General features: G+C 43.2%; 1 protein-coding gene across 4 annotated transcripts in view; it reads left to right on the forward strand.

Annotated features, from left to right (window-relative positions):
* ST8SIA5 (ST8 alpha-N-acetyl-neuraminide alpha-2,8-sialyltransferase 5) overlaps positions 1 to 25145 on the forward strand; it is a 66746-nt gene that overhangs the window by 16994 nt on the left and 24607 nt on the right. For 2 of the 4 annotated variants that reach the window (XM_032206188.1, XM_032206186.1), the window contains exons 2-3: positions 8106 to 8814; positions 22236 to 22343. In XM_032206188.1, coding sequence (XP_032062079.1) covers positions 8684 to 8814; positions 22236 to 22343 — 239 coding nt within the window. In that variant the 5' untranslated portion in view covers positions 8106 to 8683. Of the gene's footprint in view, positions 1 to 7874; positions 8008 to 8105; positions 8815 to 22235; positions 22344 to 25145 lie in introns of those variants that run through there. The other 2 variants (XM_032206187.1, XM_032206189.1) reach the window with 2 other exon arrangements.

Consider the following 25145-nt stretch of genomic DNA (forward strand, 5'->3'; position numbering starts at 1 on the left):
GTTCAGTCAGTTTATAATGACAGCATGCAGCTGTATAACATAAATGCTTCATATCCTCTTTGTCTTTGCCACAGGAAAAAAAAAAAACAAGTGGGTAAGATTTCACATGACTATTTTCCAGTTTTAAAGCAGGTATTTTGTTATTTCAATAGAGGTGAACTCATAGCATTGTTCTTGTTTGCCAGCTACTGTCGTAGACTGTGGGGACCCACAAATGGTAGTTTTTATTTTTATTATCTCATCAGGGAAGGTCTTTCCTCATAAATTAGTCTGCTTTTGAACCCATGATCCTTTCCACATAAATCTGGCATGCTGGTTCATCTTCTTACGTGCTGTACAGATTTGCAAAAGAGAAATACTGATTTGGCTGTTCCTGTGTCATCCACATCTGTGAAATGGGAATCAGTATAGCATCACAAAACAACAATCCAAAATACAGATATAATGCCTAAAATTATTAAAAAAAAAAAAAAAAAGGCAACTAGATGATGCAGAATACCTTCACCAGTAACTTTTATCTGTTTAATATCACAACATACTGAACCATGATTTAAATTTAGATGCACTGAAGAATATGCTTATAGACTCAGCCCAAACAAACATGTTTTGCCATGCTTGAATCCGAGCTGTATCTTCATTCTTTACCCAGGGCCAAAGCCTTAGTCACTCACTGCCGCTAGCTATTTTGTTGCTGCTGTTTGCTCATGCGGATCTTATTTATTGTCATTTAACGGAAACGAAAAACGCAGCTCAGAAAATACGCACCGAGAGTAATTTGTTCCCAGCAAGACCTTTTTAGCTACGCAGTAACATGAAAGCATCAAAGTACCAGGAGAACTTCTCAAAACTAAACTGCCCTGATGCTAAAATAAGGTTTAATTGATTGAGAATTGCACTGAGCCTGACAATCTGTACCATTTATTATTATTTTTTCTTTCAAGCTTCAGATTCGTGTGATTTGAAGTGACTGGATTACAGTTCCCACACACCTTCCTGCCCACGCTGCAGGAAAAAAAAGCCCACCCACAAACCTCTTAGCTCCAGAGGAGCTGCTGGATACACCTGGAGGAAAACAAAAAAGCAGATTGAAAGCGAAGTTTAAATGAAGATGATGGCAATGTTCAGCAAAAACACCCCTTTTCTGGCTAAATGCCATGCTGTGCTTCCCTCTCCTCAGGGGAGATCTCTCCTGGGGTGTCTCTCCTTGCCAAAGGGATTTCTTGAATGCCTGCTTGTAAGGCACTGGATCCCATCGGCCAGATGCTGTCATAACTCTTTGCATTGGGGATAATAATGGATTGTGGATAAACTACCACTCTGTCTTCCCTCTTTTAGGTTTCTAAAGAAAAAAACACAACCGAGTTGCTGTTGTCTTGGTTATTTAAATCAATAACCTGTTGCAGGCTGTCTAGAAAAAGGTCAGCACTGCCAGCAAAGGCTGCTGATAAATGTGCACAACTTTCTGGCTGTGGAAAGGGGTCTGTACTGACTGTCAGAGCTGGGGAGGAAGCACTGGAAGCAGGAGGAACAGAGCACGTGTTAATGGGGTCAGTTATGGGTTTTTTTCTTGGCAGTATGTTGTGGGGGATGCAAGCCTGGTCAGACATTAATTAGTCATAGCTAGTGATAATTACAACAGTGTATTAGCTGAGCTCATGGTGCATCTGGGTGTGCAAACAGGGGAGGAAGGTGTGGATCACTGCCTTCAGCCTGGGGATGGTTTTGGATCACGACCTTCAGCCTGGGGATGTTTTTGGACTTGCTTCAGTGTAATGGGGCTCATGGGTAGCTGCAGTTTCCCTGGGGACCGTGCTGTGTTCAGGCAAGGATAACCCCTAGTCCCATCTCCCTGCAAGTCCTTATCTGAGTCATATCTCTGGGCCATTCACTGCAGCCAAGATCTTTGGTCTGGGGTCTGGGTCTGCAGAGCTGTGCTATCAGCCACTGCTTCCCAACCTCAGTTCCTGCTCTCTGCCAAACGGAGCTCATAAATCCCTCCCTTTACCTCACTTTCTTCCCTGCAGAAATTATAAATTCTTATGGCAAGGACTGACGCTGCTAATGCCCAGCCACAGCACCTAGCACAGTCCTGCTCCAGGAGTGGTCTCCAAGCATGACATAGGAATTCGTTACAGATCACAGCTCCAAAGGAAGGAATTTGGAAGGGTTGCCAGCTTTATTAATAGTCATGCCTGTAACCACATGCATGTAAGACCGGACACTACAGAGCTAACAAGCTGGATCCACACTGTCACAAACAGGGAAGAAGGATGTGGCTACTCACAGTGCTGCAGGAGTGGAGATTACTTTCTTGACAGGTGGTTGTCCAGCTTTCCAATGAGCACTTCCAGAGTGCCAGAAGAGCAAAATAAAATAGATTTCAGGAGGAGAGAATATTTTTGAAGACCACAGAGGCCAGGCATATATGTATATATATATATATGTATATATATATTTTTGAATTTATGTTGTGGACTGAATTACATAAGATTCAAGATTGACTCAAAAATTCACACAGTGTCTGAAAACATCCTGGCTTTGCCTGGACTAGTAGCTCAGGTAATCAGGTAGACTATCCAAGATGACACCTGTTGCACACAGCATGTGGTTGTTAATGTAATCTGTGCTGTAGAAGGGCATTGTGAAGACTGGTATAAAAGGTCAATGCCTGGCCCACTTGGAAGTTCTTGGGATTGAAGCTGATGGTTAAATCGAGAGGTATACGCGTTATTTCATTTAATGCAAAATCAATGTGGAACTGGGGTAAAAAGGCAAAGGTAACTTTTCCGTAGACTAAACCAGTTTCTATAGTAGGTGTCTTCTACATCTTGGTTATAAGCATACAGTGTAAACTTTTTGCAGGACTTAATTGGCTTATTATGCAGAGCAATCTTTACTTTTTTTCTGTTTACCCCTGTTCTGATTAGTGCAATTTACTACGATTGCAAAACATATGCCAAAATCAGAGCCATAATGTTTCTGTGGCATTCTTTCTGTCACATTTAATTCTGCGAGTTAAATCTAACTTTATATGCCACATTTTAGTTATTTTTTTTTTTAATATCTCAAATTAACAATTTTATTTTTGCTGTAAAATTGTGTTCTTAGAATGGTGGAAGAAGTATAAATTGGGTTTGTCACCATTAGATGATGTGTGATCCTTATTCTGACCATAGGAAACATTTGTTCATTGCTTAACAGCTAGAATATTTCCTGGAAAAAGTAATCTCAAAACTTTCAGCTGCCATTACACTTGTAACATGAGTGCCGCTGACTCCAGCACTTTTATAGGCTTTCACTGGAAAGTTTTATGCTTGTTTTTTATGACCTAAGTGGGAGTTACGACTTGTTTGGCATAGAGTAAGTGTCACCCATAGAAACCCCCCAGCCCCTGTATGGCTCTGGCAACCCCTCAGTCCCGATGATTTGATGCTAAATCCAAGGCTCCCATGTGGTGCTCCAAAATTGAGCTGATGCTTTTAACAGATGATTCCCATAAAAGCAATTTGATTCTGTTTCTTTTTTCCCTGCAATGAAACCGAACTTCCATCATTCTGAGTGATTTGCGAGGTTCTTGTGAGCATACGCAGGATCATAAAACTCAAGTGACACTGCCTGTATTTTCTAGAAATCTGGAAACACCACTGGGAGAGCAAGGCTTCGCCTAGCATCAAACTCTGCTTAATTTTGCACTTTGATACACGTTTTGGCAATCCTTGCCATATAAGCAACTATTAATAGTGAATGTGCAGAACAATAGCTGTGGTGTTAGAGCTTCCTACTAACAAGAAGACCTCATTCCTTTTCCAACCAAGATATTGTACTCATGGAGATGATTTCTCCACCAGTACCCATGAGAGCCATAGTTGGAGGGAAACTGTATGATGAAGTAATGGGTATCCAGTGTACAGACCATACGTTATCCTCAGGACGTGTCCTCCAATCCAGGCAGCTCCACAGGTGGCTCTGGTGCCAGCAAAGCCCTTGTTATCCCCTTGGGCCTTTGCCTAGCTCTGGAGGAAATAAACATTTACAGTTTAGCTGAATCCTTTCAGCTCCCTTTAATATCCCAGTTTAGACATCCTGATTAATGGTAGTAACGGGGACTAAACATTGTGTTAAGCACTAGATTATGCTAATGAATTCATGTTTGATATCTGCAAAAGAATTAATATTGATAAGCATATGTTTATGAGTTTCATGTTCAGCAAAACCTTCCAGGCATATACCTATGTGCCAGTGCTTTGCAAATTCAGGGATCTAGCAGCTGACACAAGCATTGTAGAAACTGTAAGTAGACTAGATTTATTTTTTTTTTTTAGGGAAAAAAGAGGATACTAAATGAGATGTAAAAAATGTTCTAATAGAGCCTTATGCAGCTCCTAATACGCTGCTGTGTGAAGTTCTTTAATGTTTACAGCAGTCATGAGGAAGAGTGGAGAGTGGCTGAGCAGGCAGGAAGAGAAAAATTCCTGAAGGGGAATGTGAAGCATGTTCTGCTTTACGCCGAGCTTGTATGATCCTGTGAGTTTAGTATACTCAGTTATGTGTACCATGATTTAAACAACCGACAAGACAGATCCTGCTATCCAAGACATGAAATGCCCTTGCTTTCAGCTGAAACGAGAGTGCATAATCAGTCAAACTCTGATTGAAATGACAGGTTCAGTGAAAGATACTTATGGAAATTCCCAGTCAGACCTGCCTATCAGTGGTGAATTTCTCTGTTTCATTTGCATTACAAAATAAACTGCAGTTCAGAAATAAGGACTGCATATTGTCCTTTCTCCAGAGAAGTGTTTGTCACTGGCGTGGGAGAAGTAGAGTCTGATGCCTACCAGGTACTGTCCTTTTGCTAATGTAGCTTTCCTTGCGTGGAGCTCAGTGGTTAGCCAAGATTTCTTTGTCTTTGCTATTCAATTTTAACTTCCTAAAAAAAAAAATAAATTAAAAAATCAGTTCTGCTTCATGTGGACAGAGCAAACAATGAGCTCCCAGTGGAAGGTATCAGTGTCTGGAGCGTGTTCATGTTTGTGTTACAGGGCTCAGGGTCTTGCTGCTCAGGCTGGAGGAGCTTCTTGTGATGGATTATCTCTGATGGTATTTAGCAGGCAGCTCACATGCAACAAACAAAGGCCAGCAGCATTTAAGACAGATGTCTTCCAACAGCTTAATACACAGAGATAGGGCTACGAGCAGTTCCATTTTGCCACTTTCGTTTTCAGCCTCTGAAGTCCATACTTCAACAAATTATATAGGAGTATCCTTCTTGAGCTTGTCCATATCATGCAGCTTATTTCTCTGTCATCATCTCATGAGAGGTATTTCTGAGTAGCCAGTACTTGCTCAGCGATACCCCATTCCCTGGTGATGGAAGAGATGTTATTTACTGTGTGGTGTTAATTACTGGCTCTGGCATGATGCTGAGTGCAGCATGGTGTGATGTGGCCCCCCTGTACGTTACCTGTAGTGTCACTGCAGTTACATCGTGCGTGGCAGAGGCTGTGCCTGTGTGACTAGCAGATGGGCTGCACACAGCACCCAATGCCTAGTTGTGCCCAGCAAATCTGTGTTTGCAACATGACTTACTGTGAAATCCATTTCTCCAGGCCCCTCTCATGTTCTCGAGGGGCTCTTTTTCTGCCCATTGTTTGCTTAAGTGCAGAGTGTAAAAGCATTAAAAAAAAATATATGGTTCTCTTTGACTTGCTGCAAAGGGCTGATGCTCTTGAGGAGGCCCTTAGCTGACAAGTCAAACTCTCAAAAGGCCCCTGGGAGCAGGTGCTGGCACCACTGCTCATTCAGCCCTTCTGCACGCACTGTGTGGCTGGTTTTACTCCCAACAAATAGCGCAAGCAACCTCGAGTGTCCTTTGAAAATTTGTCAATAGACATCCTATTTCTTTCTGCTTGCACAGAGCTGCTCTGCTTCCAGCTCTGCAATGTAATTGTAGTACTGGGCTGAAGGCAGCAGACAGATTTCTTCTACATGTGACATCAGGAATGGTACCTGTGCGAGATTTGGCACAGAAAGCCCTCTCCATTTATGTATCTCTACGCTTTGCTTATTGCCTTGGGGATGCAGCTGTCCTGCACATAAGCATCTATATCATATCATGCCTTCTGGCCAGCTCTGATACAGCAGAGAAGGATGAGAAGATGCAGCAAACCAAAGAGGGACTGACAGTACGTGGTGATTTGGGTCTGTTAATGCAGCTCAAGCTGATTTTTAGTCCAGGACAAGCAATAGCTGCCAGACCCATGAGCTTGGCTCACTATCTTGAGAACAAATCACTTTGAATGGAGGGGAATAGAGTTTTTCACCAAAACCTAGATGATTTTTACAATCTGCAAAACTGGCATCACACCCACAGAAGGGCAGAAGTGGCCAAATTCTGCTCTGTGGTACTTTGGTGTTACGGTCCTGGAGCAACTGAGATACGTTTCTCAGCAAGGATTTTCAAAGCTATCAATGAAAATCCAACAAATCAAAACATTAAGTACCTTTTCCTACACATGTGCCTTTCCTGGCCTCACTTTTCATCTTCCTCATGCAAATCTGCCTGTATAGTATCTGTTGGGGTCGCAGCCTGGGACTTCTGATAGCCACACTGCTTTTTGTTACTGTGGAGAGAGGGGGTATGTGATGTAAGGGGTACAGTTCCTATACAGAAATGTTGTAGTATTATATGAGGCTACACAAATTGATTGTTTAAAGCAGGTGAGCTTGATGAGAGGGAATCAAACTGCTGCTGCTATTTAATTTGCAGTCCACTAGTATGCATGTTATTGCCAGTACAATGTGTTATTCCCAGTACAGTGGAAGCCAGTGCATCCACGTCAGTTGTTTTTCTGTCCAGAATATTGTGTTTCTTCTGACCCCAAACCATGCAAAGGTGGAAAACTATTTCCAAGGAAAGTATTGCACTGTCCTTGCCTCCTTCCTCTGCTTTTCCTGCTGCATCCATCCCTGGCCACTGGCGCTGGGCTGGATAATCCTTGACCTGATCCAGGCTGACCACAGTTGTTACATGCACAGGTGGTAGCCGAAGCCTCTAGCAGGGCTCACAATGCAGGTGTGGGAGCTTTGGAAGGGGCCGAAAGTGGTATGGGAGGCCAGATTTCTGCACCTTCTCCACAGATTCCAGGGAGTCCGAAGGGCTGGAGCTCCCCTGGGGGTTCCTGCCTGCAGAAGGTCAGGGTGACCAGGTCCTGCCTAAAATGCTCTTGTAACTGCCTTAGTTCCTGCTGAGGACTAGCCCTGGCTTCAGGAATTGGGCTGACCAGGTTGCACAAAGTTATCTTTGGTCCTTTGTCCCATGCAGCACCAAGTGCAGCTGAGACAAAGTCCGCAAAGAGCCCCAGCTTGCTGCTCGCACAGCCGGGCTGCTGGCGCACCTGAACATTTTGCAAATGCTGATTTAAGCTGTTGGAAAAATTATTCCAATTAAAATCTTCCTGTTGCCTTAGACAAGGAATTTTTTTCCTTGTATTGTTGTCAGAATCCTTATCCCCATCTGTTACTGGGGCAAAACAAGCTCCTAGCCCTGACATCTCATTCATGGATAAAGCTTGCATTGTAACTTACTTGAAAAAGCTGAAGGCTGGGGACGGCAGCAAAACTGCCCTTGATTTCCCTGGGAGCAGAATCGAGCCTCTCCTGACACAGGGGAGATTTTAGAGGATCTGTGATGGTCGTGGCCAAGGTCTTGTTGCTTTGTCCTTTTAAAAGAGAACGGTTCCCGGTGGAGGAACAATCAGAATATTTGTCTCTTTAAATGAATGGCTCTCAGAGCCTGCACCGAGAGGCAGTCTCCCTCTCTGCGTCTGTGAGGCTACTCAGAGCCTCCAATAAATCAGCATGCAGGAGCTGAGAGCTCTGTCCTTGAAGAGATGCACAGTGACCTTGCTTACGCTTACTCTGGAGGAATAACCAGGGGAAACATAGGAGCCCAGAGAGCGAGCGGTGTCCAACCAAAGGCATCGCATTCTGCATGCAAATGCTCCGGTACCGAAGGCAGGGTACGGACAGCACGCTGCTTCTCAAAATGCAGCTTTCCTGCTAGCCTGACCAGATTGCTGCTGTTGTTTTTTTTTTTTTTGCAGGAGATTGAATGAAATCCTCACGATCATTACATGCTTGTTCAATAATAGCACACCCCAGTCACGTCTCCTCGCAAGCACATTTCGTTGGAATCGCTGAGCAGAAGCAAAGAGGAGCTGACGACTATGTGCTTCCAACGCGGGCTGCCGGCGCCCTGTGTTTGCCATTGGCTGCAGTTTTCTGGTTTATTTGCAGCTTCCCCCATCTGGAATATGAAAATGGGATTGAAGTAGATAATTGCTAGCAGCGGGTTTTCGAGAGAGGCTTAGAGGGAGCAGAATGCCTCTCGCACAGCACAGCCTGCCTGCGCTGGAAGAGCTCTGAGAGATGATTTTAGATGTTCCCCACGTCTGAATCTCCTGGAAACTTTACCGTGGAAGCGAGCCATTGCGCACAATCCTGGAGCTCACATCCAAAAGGGGCAAGGAAGGGGCAGCAGGGCCGAACAATGGGATACCTTGTCCTTGGATTGCTCAGAGAAAAGCCAGCAAACGTTCCCCTCGGCTTCCCAGCAAAAAGGGCGTGAAGGGGACAATGAACTGAATTTTTCCCAGCAGAGCTTCAGTGGCCTCTCAGAAGGATGGGATACACCGACCCTTCGTCAAGCAGAGATTTGCTGGGAAACAGAACTTTGTTCTTCATTTTCATCTGCGCCTTTGCCGTGGTCACCTTGCTGCAGCAGATCCTCTACGGGAGAAACTATCTCAAAAGGTAAGGGGGGTGGGAAGGAATGGGAAAAGTTCTCTGGTGGGACTGGAGGGAGGCAGAGATCGAGCCTCAGCATTACACCGGTTCAAACCACTTCCTCGTGTTGCACTGACAATATTAATAGGTTGTCAGTCTGGGAGAGTGCATCTCTGTAATGTTTGTAATGTCTAATAGATTATTAATAATGGGTAATGGTGGGCAGGTAGGCATATAATGACTTGTGTGTTTCTTAGATTGTGGTTTAATCCTCAGCTATTATTAAAATCCAGGTCTTACTTTACTTAAGCTAGACAGACTTGTATCACCTGAGTATCTGCCCCAATCAGACCCTGCCATATAGGCTTTTCACCGTACCTAAATTCAAGCTGAAATGCCTTGAGAGGTTGAACTCAGGCAGCGTGGTCATTGGCTAAACTTTAGTGTCATTAGAAACAAACATGATGCAGTTCCCAAAATCAATAGTAGCAATCATAGTGTTCCAAATATCAGAGAGAACACTTTATTTTTGCACTGCTGTATTCTCACAAATTTACTGCTGAGACTGCTTTGTTGTAGAGCACATCAGCCTTTGATCTGCAAGTGGTCCTGCTCTTATTACAGCAAGCACCAGTGGGGATCTACGAGTATTTAACCTTGACCCACACAGAGTTTATTTTACTGAAATCTAGTTTGAAGAGTTGCGACTGGTATGATTTTATTTAAAGCCTGTTTCTCTTACAAGCTTGGAGGTAAGTGGGTTTCAGCAGTGTAGGCAGCTGCTGTGGAATTTTTTAGTGGAATTTAGCTGAAATTTGCCAAGAGATCAATGGTTTGGTTCTTGCCAGGTTTGCAACTCATGTAGTTGTTTGCCTTGTGCCAAGAGCAAGCAAAATACTGACAAATCAGCAAATGTTTCTCACTGAGGGGTGGGATAACAAGCATGACATTAATATGTATAGACAGGAGTGTTGTAGATTAGCCAGGAGCAATTTGTGTGCCCTGTGAAGCCTTGGCTGAGGACTGTGGTTTTGGGCACCTCACTGCCAGAAAAATGCAGCTCAGTTAGAAGGAACCAAAGGAAAGCAGCAGGTGTAGGAAGCATGGCAAATAACTGGGCTTGTTTGCCTTGGGGAAAATTGAGGGGAGACATGGTAACTGTCTTGAAATACCCAGTTTCTGCGAAGATGAAGGTAATGAACACATCTCTCTGATGACTCCTGAGATGACAAGAAGTGATGGGCTTAAGTTGCAGCAGGAAAGATTGGTGTTTAACCATGAGGGAAAGCTTTTAAAGATTTAAAGGATAAGGGTAGCTAAAAAAGCATGAAATCTCCATCTTTGGGGTCTTCTGGGACCCATTAGGTAGACTAGGGTAGTACTGAGCTGCCTTGCCGAGAGGATGACTTGATGGCCAACCGAGGTCTCATCTCACCTTCCTTTCTTAGTTTTTCCCGTTTGTCCTAGAGGCCTTGCAGCCAGTACTTTCTTTTCTGTGTTTAAATGAATGCAACAGGATAAGAGCACTGAAAAATAAATCCCAAGTATTGATTGAAATGAAAAACAGCCGAGTAAAATTAAAATGGTGAGAAGATACAACTAAAACCCTTCCACTGAGTGATCTCTGTGGTCAGTCTCCGGCCTGCATTACACCTTGGGAGTCTCTCCTCTTGTCAGAGGCTGGCAGAGAACAGAAAAAAGCATGATGTACAATTCCAAGATGTGCTAGGAAAAAGTTTGGTTTCCAGCACTGCCATCCATGGGGCTCAAGGAGGGAGGTGTGCCTACATTTTGTCTCTTTGACTGAAAAACACTCTATTTAATTTTTTTCATTTCGGCTTGTAACAATTTGTCATTTTTCCTTCTTTTTTTATTGCATGGAAGTCTCAAAGAGGGTTTCCCTCTCACTCAGTGCAGGGAGAAAGCACTGATCTTCCTTTCTGCTGGGAAGTGGTAGTTCCTGTCACAGAAATAAGAATGCAGGATGTGGCGGTGTCAGCCTGCCAGTTATTAACAAAATAAAAGTCATTTACCTACATCGTCACCTTAATATCATCATGAGGGCACTTCACTCTTTCCTTCCCTGAAGAGCACTGCAGTGCCTGATCCCAGGTTGGTTTTCTGCTGGCTGTAACCTTTGCGGGGTCTCTCCTTCCACAAACCTCCTGCATTCAGTGCCCTGCTAGAAGCTGATGCCGGCTGCAAGGCTCCTTGGACGCGTTTTAGCATGCACCCCCAGGGACCACGGTGGAGCGGGTGGTTTTGGAGACCCTCCTTGCAGAGGGGAAGAGGGATATTTATATTTTCGGTGCCGCTTGCCAAGCAGGAGCTTGGGGACGCTGCCTAAACCTAAAGCCATTCACTCGCTAGGGTTCAACGGCAATAACAGGCCTCTGGGCCTCTTCCCAAGGCAGCGGGAAGAAATTCAGTAGTATATTTAGAGAAACCTGAAAATTGCCCTGAAATAATATTCCAGTAAATGTACGGTGCTTTTAAGCCTAAATAGAGCACAGGGCTGGCTCGTTTCTCTGCAAGAAGATTGGGGAAATGGCTCGAGGCCAGCGAGGCCTGAAGCAAGCAGCTGAAACCAGCAGTTTGGGCATGGCGCAGGGGAATGCAGAGATGGGACTGGTCCCTGGAAGTGGTGTGAGCATTTTCGTGGAAGAGAGATGGAAAGAAGCAGGGAATCAGTTGGTTTTATTGCCAAAACCCCCCCAAAGCTCCCTGTGGGGGTGCCGTGGAGGCTGGTGGTCCTGCATCCACCTGTGGCCTGGCTGTAGGGACGGCAGGCCTGCAGGCAGGAGGGGAAGCTCCAGGAAAGAAACTCTGGTCAGAGGAATTCGAGAAGGGGTCCACCCTCCGGTCAGGTCCTCTCCTTCCCTTTAATGAGCTATTAATGAGCTCCTGGTGTCACCGGGCAAAGGGGAGAACACAGATCAGATTTCTAGGTACTCACACATTTTTCACCCATCGTATAATGTTCTCCGCTCCTTTGCCTGCTGTTTTATAATGTGCTACTGGAAAGCTGAATCCTGCCCCTTTTTCTCCCCTTTTTCCTTTTGGTTTTTCTTCTTCTTTCCCATCCTTTAGCAGGATGAATGTCAGTGCCCTCAGCAAGGCCAGTCTCTCATCCCCACAACAGCTAACATCTCAACGAGAGACTTAAACTCCAGGCTGGATTATGACTTCGGGAGCTCTGGTCTCTGTAGGTCCTGATCCCGAGTAAAAAGGACGATGAAATGAGATATAATTAAGGGACTTTAATATGCATCTCTGGGGTAATTATTTTTTATTTTAGGATTAATATGATGATTAAAAATCCGCTGCATTGATCTGTTAAAGTAGGTTAAATGCCGTGGACTTCTGCTTAAATCCAGAGCTGCTCCTTGCTTTTGTATTGACTTATCTTTCCAGTGTGCAGCTTTCAGATGAATTTGCCTTTGAATCAGATGCTCAGCTGAGGGGTGGCCTTTTTTTTTTTTTTTTTTTTTTTTTGGTGAGCTCTTGTTTGGCCAGCTGGGAATAATCCTGGATTACATCAGGAAACTGCCACTGCTGTAAAAACTGTTGAAATGGTCCCTGTCCTCATCTTCCAACCTGTTGTGTGGAAGAAATCAATAGGACTGTCCTTGCTTGCTTTGGCAAGGGAAAAATACCAGACTAATGCTTTGTTATATGCCTATTTTCAGCTGGCAGAGTTCAAATATTGTTTTTCTAACAGCCTGACTTCTTCCCAAAGTGAGAGTCTGCTGAAGAGGTGAATTTAAAAACACTTTTGAGCCAAGAAGAACACATTTTCAAAGCTATTGAAGACTTAAACAAAGATTACCCTCAGGTCTGTCAGAGGGGGCACGTACAAAACCTCAAAGACCAACTCAGCAAGAAAGAGCAAAACCTCCTGTGCAGGCAGACAGCATTATTTGAGACCGTCCTGAGACCGTGTATCCCAGGTTAATGCTCTTCTTGTTGCAGGGTATTCCTGAGAGTGTCTCAAGGTCTTATGGAGAGTGGGGGGCTGGCATCCCCATCTTGCCTAACTAACCTTGCAAGGACAGGGAGCTGCACCAGCTCCCTGGGAGGCTGGAGGTGATAGATTAACTCGGCTGCCTCCACAGCCATTACTGCTGGATGTCCCATTCCCTTACGTGTTGTTGCTGGTGGTTGCTTTACATAATGCTCCTATCTCCCCACATCAGTTAAAATTAGAGAGCTCGCAAGTACCTGGGATGTGAATTAAGCAAAAATCTGCAGACACTTACAGCTCTGTTGAAGGCTGCAGCAGAGGCTTTTGTTGTGAAAAGTGTCCCAAAGCCAAAATCCTACCTTCAGCTACCGTCAGGTAGCTTTAAGGGTTTTTATATTATTTTTTTTCGGAGTCATAATTTTCATTTGCTTTGAAAGGAAAGCATCAGGTGGCTAAGGTTTTAGTACCAGAGCGTGGAGGTTATTTCTTCTCCCAGACTGCCTGGCAGAGCTCCTTAATGCAGAAAACAAGCAGGGATTGAATCCCTGCTCCCTGTAGATTTGCTTTATTTCCAGCACCTCCACTGCGTTGTGGTTTAACCCTGTCGGCAGCTAAACACCACCCAGCCGTTCGCTCACCCTTTCCCCTCCCTCTCTGGGATGGGGGAGAGAAATGGGAAAGTGAAGCCTGTGAGTTGAGATAAAGACAGTTTATTAAGACAGAAAAAATAATAACAACAATAATAATAATAACAAAAAAATAATAACAATAATGATGATAGTAGTAGTACTACTACTAATGTGTACAAACAAGTGATGCACAATGCAATTGCTCACCACCTTCTGACCGATGCCCAGCCTAACCCCGAGCAGCCACCCCCCACCCCAGCTAGCCACCCCTATATATCGTTCAGCATGACCCCAGATGGTATGGAATACCCCTTTGGGCAGTTTGGGTCACCTGTCCTGGGTCTGTCCCCTCCCAGCTCCTGCTGCATCCCCAGCCTGCCCGCTGGCAGGGCAGAGTGAGAAGCTGAAATGTCCTTGGCTTGGTGTAAGCACTGCTCTGCAACAATTAAAACATCAGTGTGTTATCAGCACTCTTCTCATCCTAAGCCAAAACATAGCACCCTACCAGCTACTAGGAGGAAAATTAACTCTGTCCTAACTGAAACCAGGACACACTGTTAACATGAGAAAAGCCAGAAGAGCTCGTCCCTGACTTGCCAGTCCTTGTCTGTTTCCTGGATGACAGTAATTTAAGGTAATGCAAGTCAGTTATTCCTGTATTTTGCATGTGCAAATTGCATTAACCTGAGTGTGTCATTCTGCACTGTGTCACACTCATCCTTGCTGAGCTCCAGCCGTGGGTGCTGTGAGTCGCTGCAGGCTGCCCTGCAGACATTTAGTCCCTGGTCCAGTTCCCCACGAGCCCACCCCGCACAGCAGTGGTTGGTTTGCATAGGGTTGGGATCACACTGGGCTGTAGGAGCTCTGCAGAAGCTTCATGCCCTGCAGGGGTGGATCGTAGGTGTCCTGTGTACCAGCCAGAAGGTTACTATCACCCTCACTGGTGAACAGAGGAGATTAAATCCTAATTCTGATCCACATGATACCCAGCAGCAGTTTGTGTCTGTCAGGGATCTAGGCTTATTTTTGTCTTTTTTTTTTTTTTTTTTTTTTTTTTTGATATTTGGCTTAATATCAAGACTGACTCTGCTTTCTGTACTTCACACACATCTGTTGCCTCTGTATGACAAAGTGATGGTCAGGTTTTCCCAGTGCCCAGCATTCAACACCTGTGAACTAAACTCTGCATCTAAACAGGGTTGGAAACCCATGCCGTATCTTTCAAAAGCATCTCTGTTATAACCTGTCATCAACTTGCTTTATCTCATTTTGAAAAGATTAAGTTCCTTCTACATGTGTGGGCAGGTTCAGAGCTCAGAATTCCCTGTGTTTGTAGAACAAAATTTCTACCAAACCCAAAACTTCTGCTTGGAATCGTGCTACACTGTGTTCCTGCACAGCTCTGGCTGTGAGCGATCACGTCAGGGCCACTGCTCACCTCGGTGGCCACTGTTGAAGATCTCCTGGTAATTAGGTCTTTAATTTTTGAGCTGATAGGAGTTTCCTGATTGTTCTTTCTCTTGCTGAACGCTGTTCAGACCAAATTGCTGTGCAGAGCTCTGTATTTTCATACTTTCACCGTGCCTCATTCTTACCCTTGATTGCTTTTTCATTTCATTTCTTGTTTCTTAATTCAAGTGTACTCATTGCTCAGCAGCCCATGCCTCCCTCAGGCAAATTACAGACTTAGCCTCCCATTTCTTTGAGGTGTCCTTGCCCTCCATTGCTTGCATCCATTTTGCATTTTCATCAGCCCTGCAGATAGCCACTGTCCTTCCGCACCCCTTTATCTAGTTAGTTTTGTGCTTTAGCTCTTGTGATGGAAACCTTAAAAGCAATATCCATCGCTGTAGCTTCATGGCACATCCCATAAGAACAAATACAGCCAAGCTTTTCACAATCCCAGATGAAAATCTCGACCATTCAACAGCGTGGAAGGCTTGCACAGAATCTTGCCTGCTCATGTGGCTGACACAACAAACACAGTGCCTTTATCAAGCATCTTCCTTGTCATCTTCCACCCAAGCCCTTAGCACAACCAGGGCTCAGTGGTTATGTTTACACTGAAGAATACGGCACAGTGTAGGGACACTTGACCTCGTAGTAAATATATCAGCTTTGGAAACATGAGTTGCAAAGCAATTAGCTTAGTCAGGTCTTTAGTGCCCCGGTGAGATTGCTTTTGGTACCCATGCTGTGTCAGGTATCTTAGCACTGAGCTGCAGTTTCAAGTGTCAGAATTTGCTTAAAATATTTGGGATTTCCCGTGAGACTCTGCGTCTGGGACTTGATCGGTCCTTTTTCTTGATGAGTTCACAACCTGCTTCACTGTCAACTGTTGTCGGTTTTATGCTTCCCCTAATTATTACAAATACTAATCTTTTAATTATGAATATTTATTACAAAATGCTGATTTTATATTGCTCCTTGGATGTTTATCTTCCAGCCACAGATCAGAAAAGGAATGTTTGCATTGTTTTATCTTCCTTAGGAAGTAATTTTAGATCAGGTTTTTCAGAAGTTGCATGTGAATATCTGATACAAAATTTATCCCAAATGTGAGATGTGCTGTATGAAACAAAACCTTTTTCTTCCTCTATAATAGTGGTTATAATCCAGAAGCTTCCCACCTATGTTTCCAATTTTGCTCTTTGTGCTAGTCAAAATACACTCCTCCACCACTTTACTACTAGCGTTTTCCTCCAACGTGTAGAGCCAGGCTCATCCCCAGGATAGTGCAGTATGGGCCAATGTGTGATGTAACCACACGTGCCCATTTCCAGCATCCTCCATCCATGTCTTCCTCTTCATGGGACCCATATTATATCGTATTGCTCTTTATTAATGCAGTGAGTAGAAATATGAACATTTTGCTCATTTTACTGGAGAAATAAGTATTTTTCGCAGCTTGACAAGTCAGATTCAAATCTACTTCCACTGAATGCAAATGTGAGTTTTAATAAACTGTTCAGATAAGTGTTTGCCTTTCACTTGTCATCTAATTTCATTGTCTTCAGTGACCAAGTCTTGTTCTTTTTTCAGCAAAGGAGAGGTTTTGGACTCAGAGGCTAGCATACCTTGACTCTGCTGGTTTTGGTTTGATCTCAGGGTCTCAATGCTTCCTAGTGGATGCCTTATTTACCCCTTGATATCTAGGGATTTTTGAGGACCTCTGATGTCTTTTCAAGTGCTGGGTAAATAAACTTGCTGTTTCTGGCCTGTGCAGAATACGGATTAAGATCATTGATTTTCCTCCCAGGCTCCACTTACTATCTCCATTGTCTTCTGTCTTTTTCTTCATGACTGCAGAAGTCTGTCACACTACTGAATCCTGATATTCCTCCCTTTTTCCAACCTTTTTTACTCTCTGATCCATTTTAGTCACTGTTTTTAATCACTCTAATCTACAGGTCATTCATGCATAGCACTGGTTTTGTTTTATTTTCCATCCACCCTGTGGACACAGTGAGTCATATTTTCCTTATTTTGCAGGAAAGAAGGAACTAGATCTTCAGCATGATTAATCATCTGACTTTCCTATCTCTGTGACATCCGTGTTAATAGTCTAGGGGGATCACTTTCCAGTTGCAAGGAGAGTAGCAAGATCATTTAACCCTGAAGACTTCAGTTCCTCTTCTCAAGGGCACAAGGATTATGAAGTGGGGAAATTGAGGTAGAGTGAAAGTAAGTGATTTCCACTGACTTTGGGAAGCCAGTACATGGCCTGGACTGTCTGTTTGTCATGGCAGGGCCTGCATATGGCTTTTGTGTTTGGGTGGCATGGAACAGTGCAGGGCAGCACCGTGACCAAACGTGAGGACATATGATTGGAAAATTATTAATGGAATTAAATTTAATGGAATCAAAATTATTTAATGGAATTAAATTAAAACTATTGTATGGAATTAACATATATATTATTAACTTATAACTGAAAGAGCCAAGGCAAAAAGCTGGGCTTCCTGTCACGTCCCAATACTGTCTTTGCTAAGGAAAGTGCACGCAGGGAAGGAATGTGAGAAGTACTAGAAATAAAAAACAGGGAAAGTAAAGACAAGTAAGAGAGGGAGTTCCAAAAGAAAATGCAGTAATGTGCCTTGTTTGTGAGGACATTCGTGCCTTTCTTTCACTCCTTCGGAGAAGGCACCCTCTGCTTCCCCTTGCCTGCCCATCTGTGGTAGACCAGCAAGCTGAGTCAGATCTTGGCATTGCTTCACCGGTATAAAATGACATTGGTTTCTGTCCATTTTTGCTTGCCTCTGGGTTTAGTCTGCCTCTGGTAGATGCAGGATGAGGGTAGTGGTAGCTGTCACCTTGGAAAATGAGTGGAAATTGCCAGCTGGCTGGGATAAAATGAGAGGAGCTGGTGGTTTGGTGAGTGAGTTGGCTTCAGAATGCAAGGCGCTGCTCCGTGCCCTCTCCTTGCACTGCTTATGTGATGCCCTAGACAGGCTCTAACAGGCCCAGCAATGCATAAAGTCTTTTGCTGTGGAATAGCTCCCTTTAAAAAGCCTTCTTGTCTGAGCTGAATTTTCACCTTGCCTTCATGCTTCAGAAAGGCAGCAAGACCCCCCTGAGGTAGGATCTCGAGGAGAAAGCAGCGCAGACACAAAGCTCCTTGCTGCAATCCATTCACTCTTGTTCGTTCTTGCCTACTAGCTCAAAAACCTCATAATTGTTCAAAACCCGCATAATTGATGTGCTCTGCTATTAAAACCTCTGCTTGTGCAGGGGTTGTTTCTTGTTTGGATTATGGCAATGAGCTTTTTGCTTTGCTTCCTGCTGCTTCGACAGCCGGTCTTGACAAGCCCTTCAGAATTACTGCTGCTTCGTTAATTTTCTTGCTCTTTTTTGCCCCCTCCCCCTATTCTTGCCTTATGGCAGTGTTTATCTGACCACATACTGCTTCTGCATTTACAGCTACCAATTAGGATCAAAATATTGCTTTGACATTTACCTGAAATTCAAGGTCTTTCTTGCTAAGACATCCAACTCACGGTGTTGTTGAACACAAGGTGCCAGGTTGCTTGTTCTCCTGTATGTTAGGGGTAAGTGCCATGATTAATGCTGTTCATGAGCTCATGAGGTCTGTAGACTGGCACTCGGTTTGCCCACAGCAAAACTTCCTTCATGAGAAATTTGCTTACAGTGAATGCACAGAACACTGATAGCGTTTTTAGTTATTACGTCTTTTATAAAGTCTTCCCTTGTCATCACCAGCATCAGATGTTGGGGAAATGTGCTAATTTTAGAAGGGTTAGAAATAGAAAATGGAAATAACAGTAGGGCAAACTGAGCAAATGGCAAAGTTCCACCATTGGTAATTGTTGGTAATGATCCAAGGCTTTGATGTTGCTTTATTTATTTATTTATTTTACCTCTGTGACATGAACTGTCCAACCTACATAGAAGACCTCCACATCTACATCATTTCCTTGGCTTTCCTTCCCTTCTTTTAATCTCTTAACATTCTTTTTTGTCGTGCTTCTTTTTATCTGCCTTTTCTGTTCCCATCCTGTATATGTCATCCCTATTGCAATTCTGATTCACAGAAGCTTAATTTACCTCGTTATCTACCTGTTAAAGTGTAGTTAGTGCTGAGAGTGAATGTGCTGGTATTTAACTACCACAATATGCCAAAGAAACCTGCTGATGGAGCAGTTCATGACTCTGACTTATTTTCTCAGTTTGTTTGCAGATTTGGACAGATAGTATTTATGAACATTTAAAATTCACAATTGTAAGGATTAGACAATTTTAGGTTCTTAAAACTAAAATCTCCTGACTCGGGGCTGATTGACTGAAATCAATGGTGAAACTTAGAGTAATCTTGTTAGGAACAGAATTAATTCAGGTCAGTGTTTGCAAATGTCTCATCTTTGATTTTTTTTTTTTACTCTGACTTAATACTACAAACCATTATTTGTGGGAGTTTTTCTTACTAGGAGGAATGGGTCTATTGAATATTCAGTCCAGAAAATACTGTACATTACCTTTGTGTCAGTCTTGTGGACTTGCAGTGAGACACAGTCCTATGAGCTGTGGTATGTTTTGTGTATATTTAAGTCTGCATGGTGCTAAACTCTGTAGCACCTGCTCACTGGAAGAAGAGCACTGGATAGTCCTTTTTTTCCTGTCTCTCTCAAGATCAGACACTTGGCTTGCTCCTAACCCTAAGCTCAGCTCACCACCTTGTGTTTTCTCCTGACCATGTAGAGGAAGAAGCGTCATACCCGGCCCCCTGCTTGCTCTCATCAGGTATTTTTGTACCTCAGGTCCCCCAGTCTACCATTTCAAAGCTGAGTATTTTAAGCTGTTCCTCATGAGACATACCTACCATTCCTCACCATTAGTCTTCCTGATCTCCTCTTGGATCTTACCCAGCATTTGTGTGTCCTCCTGCAAACTTGGTGCCTCAGTGACAGTACGCAGTGTTCCCAAAAAGGCCCGATGAGATGGGAGCATTAGAAGGTGGTTTTATCATTTCCTTTGCTTTAGGGTCAGATCCCCAGGCTACCTTTAAGCATTTACTTCGCTTTCCTTCCAGCTGTTAACGTGCAGAGCGAAGATATCCAAAGGGAAAAGGCTTTACCAATTGTTTTAATTCTTCATTTCATCTCCCTGAATTTTGGCTACACTTTAGGAGGGTTAACCTCTGAGTGTAACTTTGATACTGGCTACTGATCAAGACTGATGCTATTTCAATTTGCAAGTTAGTATCCAAGTTCAAAATAGCCAATTTAAATCCAATTAAAAGTTTCAATTCCAACTTGTTTTTCCCACACTTCTACTCTCTCCCCTTGCATCATTCACTGCTGCCCTTAGCAGTTAAAACATATTTTTAAGGCCATACAGTTAGATGTCTTTTACAAGGACATTTACACTATTCTACCGGAGTCATAAAGTGCAGCAAAAAAAGTGTTAGACTATGATGCATGGGAGAGAATCACGGGTGTTTATTTCAACAAGCCTGAAAGAGAAGGTGTCTTAGTCAAAGTGAGAATTTTCTCATATTTTCTTCACACCCATCTTCTACTTAGAAGTCATCACCTCGGGCAACCTCAGCTGATTAAAAGCTGTCAGAGCAGTGTCGAAGGTACGCGACTCCCTGGTAAGCCACAGCACTGCTCCAGCTTACAGGCATTACAGTATAAACCACACACCCTTTGATGTCATTTTCCAAGCTGAGGGGGCAGATCAGGATGCCAGCTCTTTCTTCAGTTCACGGTGTTTAAACCACTCAGAATTCCCTCTCACAAAAAAATGCCTTTACCAGAAAGTGGGTTTTCAATGTAAAAAAAAAAAACAAAACAAAACCAAAAAGATTAAAAGGCACAAAGCATACAAGAATAACCATCATAGATCATTTCAAAATTTGTTATTTATAGGTAAAAAAAAAAAAGCATTTGTGGTGACATGCATTGCACAGTTTGGGTGGTGAGATGCTTTTGTCATGTGTGCCCACACTACAAGCAACCCTGAGCTCCCTGTGCTGCTGACGGAGGGAGGCTTTGCAGCAGGGATCAGTTCCCCCTAGGGGAAGGACAGCCTTTGATCAGGTGAATTTTTCCCCAAACTAACTCTATTGAGCCAATCTCTATTGATTTTTAATGACCAAGACAGTTGGCTCAGGTGGAAATGCCTGCACTGAAAATACTTGGATAATCTTGTCTTGAAAGAGTTATGACAACAAGGAAGTTTTGTGCACGTGTTTCCACAGTACAGAATGGAGAAACACCTTCTACATGCTTTGTGAGCCCTGTAGAGCTGCTCCACTTTTCTGCTGCGGGAAGCAGAAGCCTTTTTTTAATGCCCCATGTCTGTCCTTCTTAACTGCCTGTGCTGATAGCTGCTGCCAGTTGGACTAGGGGATGGAGGTGGTCTGAGAGATGCTCCAGTCCTTGTAATCAGCTTGCTGAACAAGAAACCTAGCGGGGTCCTGGATGCCCTTTCTTTTGGGCAGAGCAGGCGGGCAGATTGCTTCCTGGCTGTTCCCACACAGCCCAGCCAGGAAGTTAACTTTCAGTATTGGCAGCACCAAATGTTCACAACTCAGCTGCCAGGCTTCTGAAATCATGAAATTGGGTTAAAACGGAGAAGCTTAAAAATAACAATCAGCAAGATTCTTTTTCGTTGACTTCTGAGCTATAGGAGGGATTTGGCTTGTATTGTCAAGTGTTTCTTCAGACCCAGCTTTTTCAAATACATGTGAAATTTCTGCCCAGCTATAGGTGGAGTTTCCAGAAGACTGCAGGCAGTCACCATGAGACTTGCAATGGGTTTGTGAAAGTTTCGAAGACAGGGACTTGTGTTGGTTGTGATTTGCATTTGCTTAAAAAATATCGTCTTCCCAAGTAGGGAGAAGCAGCAATATGGAGTGATTTAGTGAAGTCATCAAATATGATAATTAATAAATCCTTTGCCAGCATGGCCAACAAATCAGAGGGAAGATCCAGTGCCCACCACATTTAACAACTACGGGAGATGTAAACTGCAAGTTTGGAATGTTTACTTCTTTGGCCCTGGAGTTTTATCACATCAGTCTCCAACTCTTTGTACTTGTGACTTGCTTCATGCATCTGCGTGTCCTTGAGCACAGATGGTTACTGGCCTTCCAGTTTGGTTGGGGTGACTGCTGCTGTGTTCAGACAAGGACTTGTAGAGTCTATGGGAAGTGAAAATTAACTGTTTGTACAAGTAAGATAATGAACTGTGGTTCTTGGTATCTTTTTGTTGTTTTTGTTGCTGTTTGTGTCATAGTCACCTTTCTGTGTTAAGAAAAAGGACACGAGAACTCGTGCTGATAGTGAACTAATGAATGTTATCAAATATCAACTGCCTCGTTTTCTTGCTAGAGGGCTGCAGTTTAGCTGGCAGAATGGAGAGGAGTTGGCAAATTGGACCGGCACCTTTAATTTCACGGATGACGGAGCAGTGAAGAGTGGCAGTGACACAGGCACCAGGTACCAACACCAGAGGGAATGACTACAGAGATCTCGTGCTCTCCATATGAACCACAAGTGCGGGCACAGGCTGTATGAACAAACAGGTTTACAGTTTGCTTTGGCTGTTCAGTGCTGCTCCCCATGGCACATAAGATGCTGGGGATGCCCAAGTGCTGTGCTGTTTTCCCCCTTCAAGGTCCCAGGGCCATTTTGGAACATGCCTTAAGCATCCATAGGGTATGCTGGAGGGTGATTTGTGTCCTGGCCTCTCCTGTTTTCATTTGTCCACCAAGGCCACGTGTCAGTATATGGCAGCGTGGGAGAGTGGGACTTGGGTGGGCAGTGGGGAATGTCCCAGCATACTAGTGTTGATGCAAGCAGAGCACGCTGGAAAATCTGACCCAAGGCTTTCTTTATAATAGAATATATATTTATTAAAAATGTAATTTAATTTGAAATCCTTCCACAGTGCCTAGTAGGGGAGAAATGTTGTATCAAGACAAGAGCAGAGTATTCCCTTTATTTACTATTCTGAGATGGTTTAAGAAGTGCTGATGTGCTGTTGTGCTTTTGGTGCTTATTAATTTGAAGTAGGGTCCTTTAGACTGACATATATATATGAAGGGTCATGAAAGGCCATGTTGCATAGGCAAGAAACTGTCTGCAGTTGTCCCCAAAGAGCTCTGTGACTATCACATACTATCTGTATAAATCACTGTCAGGTGTGGGGACATTTGGGATGTCTTCTGGAACCTCAGTTATAAAAAAAGCCCTGCTGGGAAGACTGTTTAGTCCTCAGCTTTTGTACAAGGCAAACTCCAGGACCTTTACTTTGAGGATCAAAGCTTTGTGAGTTCAGTGCACAGAGGAACAAGGTAAAATATTCTTGTGGATGGTTAAAAAAGGACCTTTCAGTGCATAGTACTTACTCCCTATCTCTATTGACATGAGGGAAATCAAAAATCCTGAATCACGTGTAGTATCAAGTTCAATAAACAGCAGGAAAACCTTAGGAACACTTTAAGTTGAAGAAAAAAATATAATAAAAAAAAGCTTGTTTTTAATAACTATGTATAAATAAAACTCTCTCTGGATAAATTACGTATTTTGTGGGAAATACCATCACACTATATTTTGTTAACCATATGCCACTACAGCTGTGGAGCTGAGAGAATTTCAAAGGCAAGTGGAAGTACAGAGTCTGACCTGCCAAAAACCACCCAGTCTCACTGAACCACAGCAATGCTGCAATTCTTGTTGGGCTCTTAGCTGGAATGTGATCCCTATCAGTGCTGCTTAACACTCAGCTCCTCTAACTAGTTAAGGGAGCATTATGAAAACAACCAGAGTAGCTGCAGTTTTGAGTTCAGAGCAAGAGAAGGATGGTTCATTCTTTCTAAGTCTGTATTTATGTATGCGTGTATCTATCTGTCTGTCTATTTCGTTGCATTTTAAGTGTGTGCATCTACAGTCTGTATACTCAAAATCTTCAGTCTAGGCACTTGGCATATGAGAAGACCAAATGTGGCACAAAGACAGATATCTTCTTGAAGACAGAGGAGGTTTAATAAGCACAGATTTCCCCCTCTAGGCACCCTTGGCAGGGACAATTGAACCATCATGGTGTGCAGGATGGGAAACCAAAATGTTTGAGTGAAAAATACATGCTAATAATGAACAACACTGAATAGCAGTTCTCCTCTCAATCTGTTTAGCCACTTTAACAAGGAAGAGGTTCAGGATGCAAGTGTTTTTTATTCAAGCAGGATCTAATTGCATGAGTTAGGTGTACATTCCAAAGGTTATAATAACAATGTAAACATGTAAATGTCAAAGTCAGTGTCAGGTTAATGACTGTGGAGCTGAAAGATGGGGATTTTAAGTTAGGGATAAATCTAGGTGTGACATGCATTGCACATAAACGTGTTAAAGATGTTATTTACCCATTTGTCTACTGCTTGAAAGCTAAGTATACAGCAAAATAAAAAAGAACTGTATACGTGTAGAGGTGAGACCGTGGTGAGTAACTGCAGAACTATGTCATAATCTGCTTGCTGTTTACCTTTGATCACCTTTTTTACTTTGTTACCACTAGACTTCTCCTGAGAATCTTAATATAACACCCAACATCAAACTGTTGATATCATGTGAAAGCAACCCTTCCTCGAGTGAATAGTTCTTTCCACCAAAAAGAAAACTTCCAGACTAAATTTTTCTGGCCTCATTTTACTTGTATACATTTAGATGTCTCCAGAGAGATGTCTAAAGAGCACATAACTAGTTATATGTCAGCATATGCACAGTAAATACCTTTCACTGCATGGCTGTGCAGTTTATTGTGTGTCATCACCTCCTTGTAGAAGGTTTTGTGTTTAGAGGTAGTAATTGAAATATATACTAATATTCTTTTCATTAGGTTCTAGAATTCATATATTTACATGTACATTGGTGTGTTTTTATTCATGCATGCCTGGTATTGTTCCAAGTATACTCTATAACTACTCTTTGTCTTTTAACTGGGGTGCTGAGACATTAACAACTCAGTACTCATTCTATAAGAGTGATTTATTAGATGCAAATGAAGGACTTCCAAAGCAAAAGGCATACTGAGAAAATAATTCTGTTACAATTGCAAGGCAGCCAGACTTCACAAGAGTAGTGGCCACATCAAAACCAATGAACTGTGAAGATCAAACGCTGCAAAAAGGATCAAACAGCTGAGAAGTAAAGAACATCATGTTGTCTGATTTCCATAGGAAAAGATTCAGGCATTGACAAGCTGGCATGTTTTTTATTGTCCAGGGGAGTTCACTACAGTTT

This window comes from Aythya fuligula, chromosome Z, assembly GCF_009819795.1.
Source record: "Aythya fuligula isolate bAytFul2 chromosome Z, bAytFul2.pri, whole genome shotgun sequence".
NCBI lineage: Eukaryota > Metazoa > Chordata > Aves > Anseriformes > Anatidae > Aythya > Aythya fuligula.